A 13,460-nucleotide genomic window follows, 5' to 3' on the forward strand; every position below is an offset into this window, starting at 1 on the left:
GAACGACAGATTTGTACCTTGTCAACTCGGGGATATGAACTTGCAACCTTTCGGTTATTAGTCCAACACTCTAACCACTAGGCTACTCTGCCACCCCAGTCTAGTGAGGCCCCTAGTCTAGTGAGGCCCCTAGTCAAGGCCCCTAGTCTAGTGTTGCCCCTAGTCTAGTGAGGCCCCTAGTCAAGGCCCCTAGTCTAGTGATGCCCCTAGTCTAGTGAGGCCCCTAGTCAAGGCCCCTAGTCTAGTGATGCCCCTAGTCTAGTGAGGCCCCTAGTCAAGGCCCCTAGTCTAGTGAGGCCCCTTTGAAATGGTATTTTATTTTATTTATTAGTGTGTCACCCAAACTGTTCGGACGCTACATTTTCAAGATGTCTCATCGTCTCACAAACACCTCACGAGCTCTGTCACCTTTCGACCGCAGATGCAGAAGTGCGACATTGGCGGATGAGGTGGGATTGAGACAAATCCAATATCTTTATCTTAAACTGGCATTGTATTATGCTAATTAGACATAGACTCTAGGGGGTTAACATTTATAAAGGAACTGTTCTCTTAGTTGTGCCATATCTCATAAACCATAAACAAAACAGAGTGAAACGCAGTACACAACTTTATTAGTATTTGTTAGTGAAAACCAATATAACAAGCGAGAAAAATATACATTTGACAAAAAAAATCTACAGTCTCAAAACATACAGAGAATACACAAATGCAGAGAGATTTCATTCAAAAATTGTAGGCACTTTTACTTGGTGGCGCAATGGTTGGTGGCGCTATGTTCAATAAAAAATCAAATCCAATTGTATTTGTCACATGCGCCGAATACAACAGGTGTAGTAGACCTTACAGTGAAATGCGGAATACAACAGGTGTAGTAGACCTTACAGTGAAATGATGAATACAACAGGTGTAGTAGACCTTACAGTGAAATGATGAATACAACAGGTGTAGTAGACCTTACAGTGAAATGATGAATACAACAGGTGTAGTAGACCTTACAGTGAAATGATGAATACAACAGGTGTAGTAGACCTTACAGTGGAATGCTGAATACAACAGGTGTACTAGACCTTACAGTGGAATGCTGAATACAACAGGTGTAGTAGACCTCACAGTGAAATGCAACACCAGATTTTATGCAGTGGTGTAAAAAAAAATACTTAAGTAGAAATACTTTTTTGAGAATCTTTACTTTACTTTTCATATTTTTGACAGGTTTTACTTTAACTTCACTACATTCCTGAACAAAAAAAAGTACTTTTTACTCCTTACATTTTCCCTGACACCCAAAAGTACATTTTAAATGCTTATTAGCAGGACAGGAAAATGGTCTAATTCACGCCCTTATCAAGAGAACATCCCTGGTCATCCCTACTGCCTCTGATCTGATGGACTCACTAAACACACATGCTTTGCTTGTAAATGATGTCTGAGTGTTGGAGTGTGCACCTGGCTATCCGTATATAAAATAAATAATTATTTGGTTGCTTAATATAAGGATTTTTTAATTATTTTTACTTTTACTTTTGATACTTAAGTATATTTCAAACCAAATACTTTTAGATTTTTAGTAGTTTTTAGTAGTATTTCACTGGGTGACTTTCACTTTTACTTGAGTCATTTTCTATTAAGGTGTCTTTACTTTTACTCAACTATGGCAATTGGGTACTTTTTACATCACTGGTTTTATGCTACACACAAAAAACTGTACAAACACACACTCACACACTCACACGCTCACGCACACACGCACACACACACACACACACACACACACACACACACACACACACACACACACACACACACACACACACACACATACACACACAGACACACACACACACACACACACACACACTCACACACACACACACAGGTTCCGACAGGATTGCTACACAGTAAAATGCAGCCATACAGAATGGCTGGGCTGACTTCAACAGGTACGGGTGTCTGTTAAAGGAATAGCAGAACTGCACAGTAGCAGAAAGTATGCAGCATTTCCAGTTAGATCTCTGTTAAAGCAGCAGATGTCTTCTGCAGTAGAAAAGCAAAAATGTCCCTCCAATGACCAGACATCATCGAAAATCGTACTGATTTTACAACAGGACTCGTCACGGCAGGATGGCAGAGTAAATGGATATAGACGACACGGTGTCGAAGGCAGAGCTTCTAGCCTCCCAGCTTCTTCCTCCCCTTCATGTGCTGGAGAACAAATATATTGGTTTCAGGAAGACGAATAAAATCAGTGAATAAATAAATAAATCCAGTTGTTATGTTAGAAATTCTCACCTTTTTACTCTTCTTGGTTTCGACCTTCAGCATCAGTTCATTCACCCACTTCTCTCTGGGGTCAGCACAGAACAACCTGCCTCTCTTCATGGTGAACCTGATGTGGACGGGAACAGAAAAAAAAACTCAGGGTGACCTTCAAAACACGAACGCTGATGAAGCCTTACAGTTTTGTAGTTGAACCTCATGAAGTGAGTGAACCTCCGCCGTGCATCACAGAGCTGCATGTCTCGTCCACTGAAGGTACTTTTTAACATGTTCTGTATTACTAAAGTCATATAGCAGCCTTTCCACGGTTACACTCCTCTATTCTCAGTCAGGACTTACACTATAGCGTGGATGTTGCAGCCCCCGTCCGTCTCCTGCCTCCTGTAACTCGTCACCATCCTCACAGCGGTCTTCTTCACCCTCCGCACGTACTTCAGACAGCAGTCTTCATAGGAACCTGGGGGGGGGGGGGGGGGGGGGAGCATGGAGAGGATCGCAGCTCAACATCTGTACTTTATGATGAATGAAATAAGAGAAGGCCCCCAACTCTGCACAGAAATGAATTAGTGTATTCCATTGGTTCAAAATGGAATTAACTGATTCCCCCCCCCACCGTTTCAGGTTGGAAGTGCGCAGGTTTGATTCAGCATCAATGAAGAAGAGTGTGTGGATATGGCTTGACAGTCTTTGACCCATACGCTACTATCAGTAAAGCAAAGCTAACAACACCACCGACTGAAACGCTATCTGAAAATCAGTGATCAAATAAAAACAGAACAACACTCAGGGTGAGGCTGGCCAGCTGGTAGTATCAAAGTCCTTGTATCTGTATTTTTCCTGCATCTTTCCTGTATTTTTCCTGTATAACAGTGCATAATATGGATGTCAAATCCATGAACAACAACTCATACAGCCAGAAGAGGACTGGCCACCCCACATAGCCTGGTTCCTCTCTAGGTTTCTTCCTAGGTTTTGGCCTTCCTAGGTAGTTTTTCCTAGCCACCGTGCCTCTACACCTGCATTGCTTGCTGTTTGGGGGTTTTAGGCTGGGTTTCTGTACAACACTTTGAGATATCAGCTGATGTACGAAGGGATATATAAATACATTTGATTTGATTTGATTTGATCAATTAATTCAAAAATATTAGACAAAAGCCCGTTTTACATCAGCACTTGTCACATAGAGGCTTAATTAACCGATACCCAGCCCATGTTAAATCCTATTTATACTAAACGTACCTTGGGCCAGCGTGACGCATAGACAGGCCAGGATTAGAATGAACACTACGTTGAACCGCATGTCTGGATGTGTGGTCGTGGCTCTGTGAAGAGTTCCCGGAGGTGCAGAGTGGAATCAAACCCTGCAGCAAACACAGAAATAGCCATACACCTTTATCAATGTCTCTCTGCTTCCGGCAACTTCCCACATCTTACTGCCCCAAGCTATCCACTTTCAAGTCGTTTTGTAGATTTACCTAGGCTATATAATAACATTTGTGTTCCATTGCTAATGGACATCAGCAATCACCTTAAAATAACGTGAACTAAATAGGCACACTTTTCAGTCCAGATGTATAATTATATAGAAAATAGTGATATGTCCAAATGTAGACCACCTATATCAACTCACAATATCTTGTTCAACTTTTTGCAAGCTAAAAAGGGAATAATACTTTTATATAATACATATTTCAATGATGATAACGCACAAAATCTATAACATTCAAAACCATATGCTTTTCATATGACAGTGACACACAAGTAGTAATCCTTGCATTCTAGAAGGCTATCCTGTACAAAGACAGCTATCAGTACTACTCACAAAACTCTGAAGGAGAAAGGATGTCTTTAGTTTGCTGCTGTTCCCTTTGATTCTGCTGGGTGTGCAAGGGAACGTGCTCTTATGTAGTTAGCGTCACACAGACAGAGCTTAGATTGTATTACCTGTAACGTGTCACACCCCCTTGTGCATCTGAGGTACTCTGACTCTGACTTGAAGTTTGATTGTTATTGGGTAAGCAGAAAATTGATTGACACATGGAGCGTTGTGAAGAAAACTTGCCAAAATACATATGGGTTCTTGATAAATCTGGGTAATCTCCATCTGAAGGACGGTTTTACATTCGGTTTCACACAGTTTATTTTTCTTTAAATAGGGAAATATCTTAGACATTGAACTGAAAGGCCCAATCGAATAGTACAGTTAATTCAGTTTCTCATGGTTGTGAAATCATTTTCATTTACCAATTGAGAGTTTGGAACTATATGGTTCTATCTGCATTATTGTCTATATGTAATTATTGACATAGACTTGTTCTGTTCAATGTTCTCTACCTATGTAGTACACTAAATAACACCAATTCATGATGTTAACATTGCTGTCACCGTTCAAACACGAAGAAGGTTTGGAACTTTAAAACCATTAATCTCAGAATTATCTTTTGGTCCCAAGCTCTCGCAATGGCTTTAACGATTAGGGCTCACCTGTGATAAGTATCTGTTCTTATCTCTTACATAACGTGTTCTTGATTCATGGCCAAATGTGGAAGCATTATTTACAAAACGGATGAATTATTAGACTCAAACTTGGCTACTTCTTTAATTAATTTTATTATTGACGTGTCTACAAAATCTACCCAAAAGCCTCTGTTGAAACTTGCCACAAAACAAACCTGGCCCTTCGCTACTTAATTAGTTTTAGGCTAATTGTCATAGAAAAAGATGTGTGACACAGGGGAATGCTGTAGAATATGCATGTAACTCGGGGAGCAGATCAGCCATCATATTGTCTGGTGTAACCGCAGATCGTTTTTGTCAGTAACCTGGGAGACTCTTCTCTACTACTCTCTTCTATTAAATGGTAGCAACAGTGTCAAAGGTCATTGTTTTTTCGCTTCTCCTTTAATTGTTTTTATTGTCAGCGGAAGTCCACACTTTTTTTTTACTCCCAACAGATAAAGTCATGGCTTCCTTTATCAAGCCAGGAACGGCCATTAAAATTCCTATCTCGGGAATTGTCAAGATAGTGAGCCTGACCAAACGTCTCCCTTGTAAAACAATGTTTTTTTTCTGGGAAGACTGCTATAGAGCCAGGCACTGGATGATTAGAACGTCCCGTAGACAGTGCTGAGACCACACAATCTGCAACCTCATACAACATGATCTCAAATCATTAATACAGACATTTCCCCCCCCCCCACCTTTCCTTTCCTTGTAAAAGAAACAAAGATCTCTTTTACAAGGGAGTCCTGCATATACACAATTTACAAAAACAACATAATACAAATATACACAATTACTATCCATAAGAAAGTATAGGTTGCTATAACATGCTACACAGATTTTTGTGCATTTCCACTGAGGATTTACCCCAGTGTTTTACCCAAAATACTTTTCTGAGCCGGCACCCGTGTCTCTCTGGGGTAGGGCTCTGGAGGACCTGCTCTGACTTGAAGCCAAGGCAAAGCCCTGGGTATTTTTCAGCTGTCATTTTCATAACAATGGCTTTACTGTGAACTTTAACACCTTCTCACAAAGCAACAGTTTTTAGTTTATAGTGTCACACTCCTGATGGAAACACAATACATTTGCTCTATGCAGAAATCGACTCTGCCCTTTCCTGGTTGCTAAAATTATAATAGTTCACCTAATTTTCAGTTTATGTGACAAAACATAACAAGCAAGTATAGTGTAGAAAAAACATTCCGAGGAGGCTGGTGGGAGGACCAATAGGAGGACGGGCTCATTGTAATAGCTGGAATGGAATAAATGGAACGGTTTCAAACATATCAAACAAATGAAAATCACGTTTGACTCCAATTACTCCATTCCAGCCTATATAAGGAACCCGTCCTCTTGTTGCTCCTCCCACCAGCCTCCCCTGTAATCATTGTACATCTAAATGTCTGAAAAATATTTGTCCATAACCAAAAATGTAGTATTTCAGCTGTTTGAAGCTGGTGTACAAAACCGAAAATAAAAGACCCCAAAAACAAAACTTAAGAATGGGAAGCATAGAAATAGAACAGACATACAACTGCTTAGACTTGCTTTCAATAGAAATAAAAAATAAACTTTTATTTAACTAGGCAAGTTAGTTTTAAGAACAAATTCTTATTTTCAATGACAGCCTAGGAACAGTGGGTTAACACAAAAGCCACGTTGAGAAATAAGGTGATGAAAGAAATCAGACAGGCCAAGGCAAACTTTTTTATTAACATAATTGGTGAAGCAAAGGGAAATTCTAAATTGATCTGGGAGAATCTAAAACAGTTAACAGGGAAAGACCATAGTAAAACTACAAAAAGACTAGAAATCATGGTGAATAACAATCTAACACAGGATGCAGTCGAAATAGCAATAGCCTTCAATTCCTACTTTATTGACTCTGTCAGGGTACTGACACAGAACCCCTCCACTGGTTTCTTGGGCTCAGTGCTAGTAAATTACACTCAACCTGTCTTCATCATAAGGGAGGTTTCTGAGTCAAAGGTGAACAAGGTGATTAGCTCACTAAAGAACTCTAAAGCCAAAGATGTGTTTTGGCTGGACTCACCTTTCTTTAAAAACTACAAAGAGTCACTTATTGGCCCCATTACTAAGGTCACCAACACATCTATGGGCCTCGGGGTGTTTCCAAGGGTATGGAAGTCGGCCAAAATAACGGCCATCTTTAAATCGGGTGACCCTGCTGACGTGAGTAACTACAGGTCCATTAGTATACTACCTGTGGTGTCGAAGGTTGTTGAAAAGTGTGTAGCAGAACAACTGATTGCCCACCTCAACAACAGCCCCTTCACATTACACCCATGCAGTTTGGTTTCAGAGCGAAACACTCCACAGAAATGGCCAACTGCTTTCTTCTGGAAAATGTGAAGTCCAAGATGGACAAAGGGGGCATTGTTAGGGCTGTGTTTCTGGACCTAAGGAAGGCTTTTGATACTGTTAACCATGAGATTCTCATCACAAAATTGTCCAAGTTCAACTTTCCCCCAATGCCTTGAGATGGATGAAATCATACCTTGAAGGCAAAACTCAGTGTGTCAGAGTGAGCAATGAGCTGTCGCTCACTCTTAGCTATGATGTGGGCATGCCCCAAGGGTCAATACTGGGGCCCCTCCTGTTCAGCCTGTACATTAATGATCTGCCTTCTGTCTGTACTGGGTCTGAAGTTCAAATGTATGCAGATGATACAGTGATATATGTGCATGCAAAGAGCAAACAACAAGCTGCACAAGAACTTACTACTGTAATGGTCCAGGTTACAAAGTGGCTCAGTGACTCGTGTTTGCATCTCAATGTGAAAAAAACTGTCTGCATGTTCTTCACAAAGAGGGCAACAGATGCTACTGAGCCAGATGTCTATGTGTCAAGGAAGAAGCTCCAGGTGGTACCTGATTTTAAGTACCTTGGCATCATACTTGATTCCAACCTCTCTTTTAAAAAGCAGGTGAAAAAGGTAATTCAAATAACCAAATTCAACCTAGCTAATTTCCAATTTATATGAAATTGTTTGACTACAGAGGTAGCAAAACTGTACTTCAAATCTATGATACTCCACCACTTAACATACTGCTTGACTAGTTGTGCCCAAGCTTGCTGTACAACATTAAAACCCATTCAGTCTGTCTACAAACAGGTTCTCAAAGTGCTTGATAGGAAGCCCAATAACCATCATCACTGTTACATCCTAAGAAAGCATGAGCTCCCGAGTTGGGAAAAGCTTGTGCAATACACCGACGCATGTCTTGTATTCAAGATCCTAAATGGCCTGGCTCCCCCTCCACTCAGTACTTTTGTTAAAGAGAAAACCCAAACATATGGCAGCAGATCCACAAGGTCTGCCATGAGGGTTGACGGCATAGTTCCCTTAAGGAAAAGCACCTTTAGTAAATCCGCTTTCTCTGTGAGAGCTTCCCACGTCTGGAATACACTGCCATCAGACACACATAACTGCACCACCTATCACACTTTCACAAAATGCTTGAAGACATGTCTAAAGGTCAATCAGATTTGTGAACATAATCCCTAGCTGTGCATTGCTGCTTTCCATGTTGTCTGTTGTCTGTAGCTTGTGAGGTGTGGAAACACTTTGTTGCTTTTATGGATTTTGTCTTGTTGCTTTTTGTGCTATGTTGCTCTGTCTGCATGCTGTGTCTTGCTTGTCCTATGTTGCGCTGCGTGTGCTCACTGCTCAATTATTGTCTGTATTGTAATTGTTTTTAATAACCTGCCCTGCCCAGGGACTGCTGTTGAAAATTAGCCGGCTGGCTAAAATCCGGCACATTTACTGAAACGATGATTAATGTACACTGTCCCTGTAAAAATAAAATAAACTCACTCACTCACTCACTCACTCACTCACTCACTCACTCACTCACTCACTGCCTTGTTCACTCACTCACTGCCTTGTTCAGGGGCAGAACAACAGATAATGAATTACCTTGTCAGCTCAGGGATTCAATCTTGCAACCTTTTGGTTACTAGTCCAACGCTCTAACCACTAGGCTAGCCGCTGCCCTAAATAACAATGACAGATCTATAACTCACATTTCTATGTGAATTTGTTTGTATATAAAACACTGGCGACACCCTGGTGTGGGGGTAAGTCGGGATGGAAAAGCAGGAATACACAGATATGCCAGAATGTAGAAATATTGAATTACAATTTCTCTCTATAAACTCAACCTAATCTACTTTTAGAGTCATATAGGGATTTAGTGACAGGAATTACATATCGTTGTAAAGAGAGGTCTTGTGCTCACAAATAATTTTCCCTCTGGACATGTTCTGACAGTTGTGACATTCTCATACGTTAAGCAGAGCTATAGGTAGTGCACTTCATAGCGTTTAGGTTGGCATTTGAGACACACTCAATGAGTCTAACTCTGACATTAAAGAGCCTCTGTCAGCATGGCCTTAAATCATATCTTCTTCCATGTTTGGCCTCTCATCTCCTCTTTCCAGCTGAAATACGATTCTATTGGGATATAAACCTTTAAAAAAAACACACAGATTTTTAGAAATTCTAACGTTAGACTTTAAAAAAAAGGCGCTATATAACGCTCCAGGATTCATTTTGTTCGTTTAAAAAAAAATCTGAACATAAAACAACATTTATAAAGCAAACATTATCCCTCAGAAAGGATCTAGTGCAGCAAATAATTTGATAGTTTAAGCAAACTGTATGTTGCAGAACAGTGATTACATTTTTTTCAGAATATTGCACAAAAAAAAAAAAGATCTTAAGGGGGGGACAAGCCACTGGTGGAGTTGAATACAAATACTAAAAAAAATACTTATTTTTTCCCTCAAACAATAGTTCTATACAAACATTTGTAAAATATAGAAAATTATTCATTTGAAAATCTCCAACTAAAACAACCATTCTTTAAGATCTTTCAGCACACTTTCCATTAGACAAAAATCTGGCGGATTTGAGGTTTTGCGAAGTTGGCAAAAAATGTAATTTTTCTTATTCATTCCAGTGGTATACAAACTAGTAATTTTGTTTTCCCTCAGTTGCTTATGACTCTAAAACCTAATTAAAATAAACATATTTGAAACTAAATTAAAATCCTATCAGGGAGATGGAGTTGACAGTTTATGGATGTGACCAGGGTGATTTCAATATTGATTGTTTAAATCTATCAAAAGTTGTCACGACTTCTACCGAAGTCGAAACCTCTCCTTGTTCGGGCGGTGCTCGGCGGTCAACGTCACCGTCTTCTAACCATCATTGATCCATTTTTCATCTTCCATTGGTTTTGTCTTGTCTTCCTACACACCTGGTTTCAATCCCATCAATTACCTGTTGTGTGTTTAACCCTCTGTTTCTCCTCGTGTCTTTGTCAGAGATTGTTATTCAGTGTTGTGTTGGTTTTTGTATTGGTGTGTGACGGGTCCTCGTACCCACTATCATATTGTTACATTTAGTGTTTGGCGTATGTTTAGTTTATTTGTTATTAAATACTCCATTACACTCAGTTTGATTCTCCGGCGCCTGACTTCCCTGCCACCTATACACACGACTCTGACAAAAGTAGAGAACTTTTCAGACCATGAGTTGTCTTGTTGCACTACATGTAATGAGGACATTAATATTAATTTAAGATTTCAGACAAAACTGACGGAGTTCACTAAATTTACAGACAATTTTTTTATGGGAACCACCGTTTTGAGATAAATATTCTTTGAGTCAGCGAGGCCTATTGCAAGAAACTAAATAAGATCCTGTTTCAATTAATATTAATTATTGCCAGGTTTTAGAATTATAAAACCTTTTGGGGAGAGTTTGTAATTGGGATCCTTTGCTCCAGACATTTCTGGGCATAAAGCCGACATGGAAATGAATAATGTTGAAAATATTTCACAAATTCCAAAAGAGGGGCAACACCCTTGTCTCGCTAAACTTAATTTTTAAGATCAAATATTTCAACCAAAAAATGTTTTGTTGTTCAACTATAAATAAATAAAGTTTCCCTGCCAGACAAGGATCTTTCCTTGACTTTAATGAATCCCTGACCTATATTGATGGGAAAGTGTCAGCCCTGAGTGGACGTGTCATCGGATAGCATTGTTCAGTGATGCTCAAGTCACTTTCACAACCAACACTATCACAATCGTGTCCCAAATAAGGCACCCTATTCCATATGGGCCCTGGCCAAAGTAGTGAGCTACAAAAGGAATAGGGCGCCAAATGAGGCATGTTAACAGCCTGCCCTTTCTGTTTCGTTTGCCCTCAGGGTTATTTTTCTTGTCAGTGTTTTTTGGTGTTATGGTCCTGCAAGTGAGGATACTATTACTACACTGTGGTCTCACTTTGTTGAACAAAACCTTCACACCCTTTTCTGTTTCCACCCAGCATGGCAGGAGAGGAGATAGCTTGAGAGTGAGTTGTTCAAATGTCAAGGAGATGTTATAAATATTTTCTTGCAAAAACAATAGTTCACATAAAATAAGATATATATCTGATTCTGTTGTGATTTACTCACATTGTTTCGCTCATTTTCTAAAAGTTTGACGCGACCCTCGCTGTCTTTTCCTTGTGAAATACAACAGTTTGCTTGTTTCATAATCACCTGCCTTAGTTAAAACAGTCATCTGGGAACAAATCCTAAACAGGGGACACAAAGTTGGCTAGAGTTATCCCATTTCCTGGTAATGGTTTCATAGCTACTGATCCTGACAGATTAATGGCACTGAACTCTGAACAATAGCTGAGAAATACCTTGTCATAAAGTCTTAGAAAAAGATAATGGCCCACTGCCAAGAGATCCTGGGGATGCATCCCAAATAGCACCCTATGCCCTATGTAGTGCACTACTACCTATGGGCTCTGGTCAAAAGTAGTGCACTATATAGGGAATAGGGTGCTGTTTGGGACACAGCCCAGGGATTCAGGTTGCATGAAAGAGACTATGTCTCTCTCCAACTTTCATAGCTTGTCATGTTGCATGCGTTTCGGGAAAAGCAATATCCAAAGCCATTAATCAGTGTTGCTGAATGAAAACTTTACTTTGGCACAGAGAGAAGCCTCAGTATAGGTTCACATACTGACCTGTATATTAAGGAACTGTCTAACACTCTTCCTGACATCAGTGAAGCATCAAGTATGGCCTTGAATTCACAAGAATGTCTTGATGGACACTCCAAAGACATTGTGCAAAACAGAGTGAAATATGGACAAGTCACTAATATGAAGCTATTATTAATTAGAGCTTTAACCAGCCATTTATAAATAAGATGTACCAAACATGGGAAAAACAAACATTTTGACGGTTATTGATGTACTATTTGGATTCTCCCACTGAAAATGTCAAGACAGGCATGACCGATAACAGGAATACTTCCCCATCCCTACAGAATGTTTTTTTTAATGTTTGAGTCGTGCATCACACAATGTCAACAAACATTGTAAACCGCAAAAAAAACAGGAAGGTAAGCCTACTGTTTCCTGTTAGAGTATTTTCACGATTTGACTAGAGTTAATGCTATATAACAGTATATAACAACCACTGTGTTTACTGTGTGAGTATATCAAATCAAATTTTTATTGTTCACATAAACATGTTTAGCAGATGTTATTGCGGGTGTAGCGAAATGCTTGTTGCAAAGTTTCCTAAGAACTAGAAGCAAGGCAGCCCTCTCTGTCGGCACCATCTCAATGTTTTTTATAGTATATATGAGTTGGGGGAGGGGGGGGGGGCATGCATTTGGCTCTTAGATGTGCGTCTCTTGTCAGGTATAGACTTACCATTGTTTATGGAGCAGCACACTTGAAAAGCTTCCATCTTCCTCCTCTTCTGTCTGTGATGAATGTGGAGTAGGCCTAGAGCAGTTAACCATGGGAGTGGGTGGGGGGGACATGTATGGGCTTGGTAGTGCCTCAGGAAAATGTTGAACTCAGATTCTGTCTTGGCGTGTGAAAGACAAGAGCTCTCACGTGGTTATCTATAGCAGGGTTTCCCTAACTCTGTCCTGGGGCTCCCCCTGGGTGCATGTTTTGGTTTTTGCCCACTAGCACTACACAGCTGATTCAAATAAACCAACGCAACATCAAGCTTTAATTACTTGAATCGCAAGATTCAGTTGCAAGATCAAATCCCCGGAGCTGACGAGGTAAAAATCTGTTGTTCTGCCCATGAACAAGGCAGTTAACCCACTGTTCCTAGGCTGTCATTGAAAATAAGAACGTGTTCTTAGCTAACTTGCCTAGTTAAATAAAGGTAAAATAAAATAAAAAAATATATATGACTAGAAATACAAGAGCTCTTATGGGGTTATCTATATGACTAGAAATACAAGAGCTCTTATGGGGTTATCTATATGACTAGAAATACAAGAGCTCTTATGTGGTTGTCTATATGTCTAGAAATACAAGAGCTCTTATGGGGTTGTCTATATGACTAGAAATACAAGAGCTCTTATGGGGTTATCTATATGACTAGAAATACAAGAGCTCTTATGGGGTTATCTATATGACTAGAAATACAAGAGCTCTTATGTGGTTGTCTATATGTCTAGAAATACAAGAGCTCTTATGGGGTTGTCTATATGACTAGAAATACAAGAGCTCTTATGTGGTTATCTATATGACTAGAAATACAAGAGCTCTTATGGGGTTATCTATATGACTAGAAATACAAGAGCTCTTAGGTGGTTGTCTATATGACTAGAAA

The 13,460-nt window shown here is 39.8% G+C and overlaps 1 protein-coding gene across 1 annotated transcript; it reads right to left on the reverse strand.

Moving 5' to 3' along the window:
• Window positions 1-1,108: 1,108 nt before the first annotated feature.
• LOC139387044 (chemokine (C-C motif) ligand 25a) lies at window positions 1,109-4,175 on the reverse strand. Its single transcript, XM_071133016.1, has 5 exons — window positions 4,103-4,175; window positions 3,520-3,641; window positions 2,620-2,737; window positions 2,293-2,389; window positions 1,109-2,205 (listed from the first exon to the last, which is right to left on the reverse strand). The coding sequence occupies exons 2-5, from the start codon at window positions 3,578-3,580 to the stop codon at window positions 2,173-2,175; spliced, it is 309 nt and encodes a 102-aa protein (XP_070989117.1). The 5' UTR covers window positions 3,581-3,641; window positions 4,103-4,175; the 3' UTR covers window positions 1,109-2,172.
• Between the last annotated feature and the right edge of the window lie 9,285 nt (window positions 4,176-13,460).

This window comes from Oncorhynchus clarkii, chromosome 28, assembly GCF_045791955.1.
Source record: "Oncorhynchus clarkii lewisi isolate Uvic-CL-2024 chromosome 28, UVic_Ocla_1.0, whole genome shotgun sequence".
NCBI lineage: Eukaryota > Metazoa > Chordata > Actinopteri > Salmoniformes > Salmonidae > Oncorhynchus > Oncorhynchus clarkii.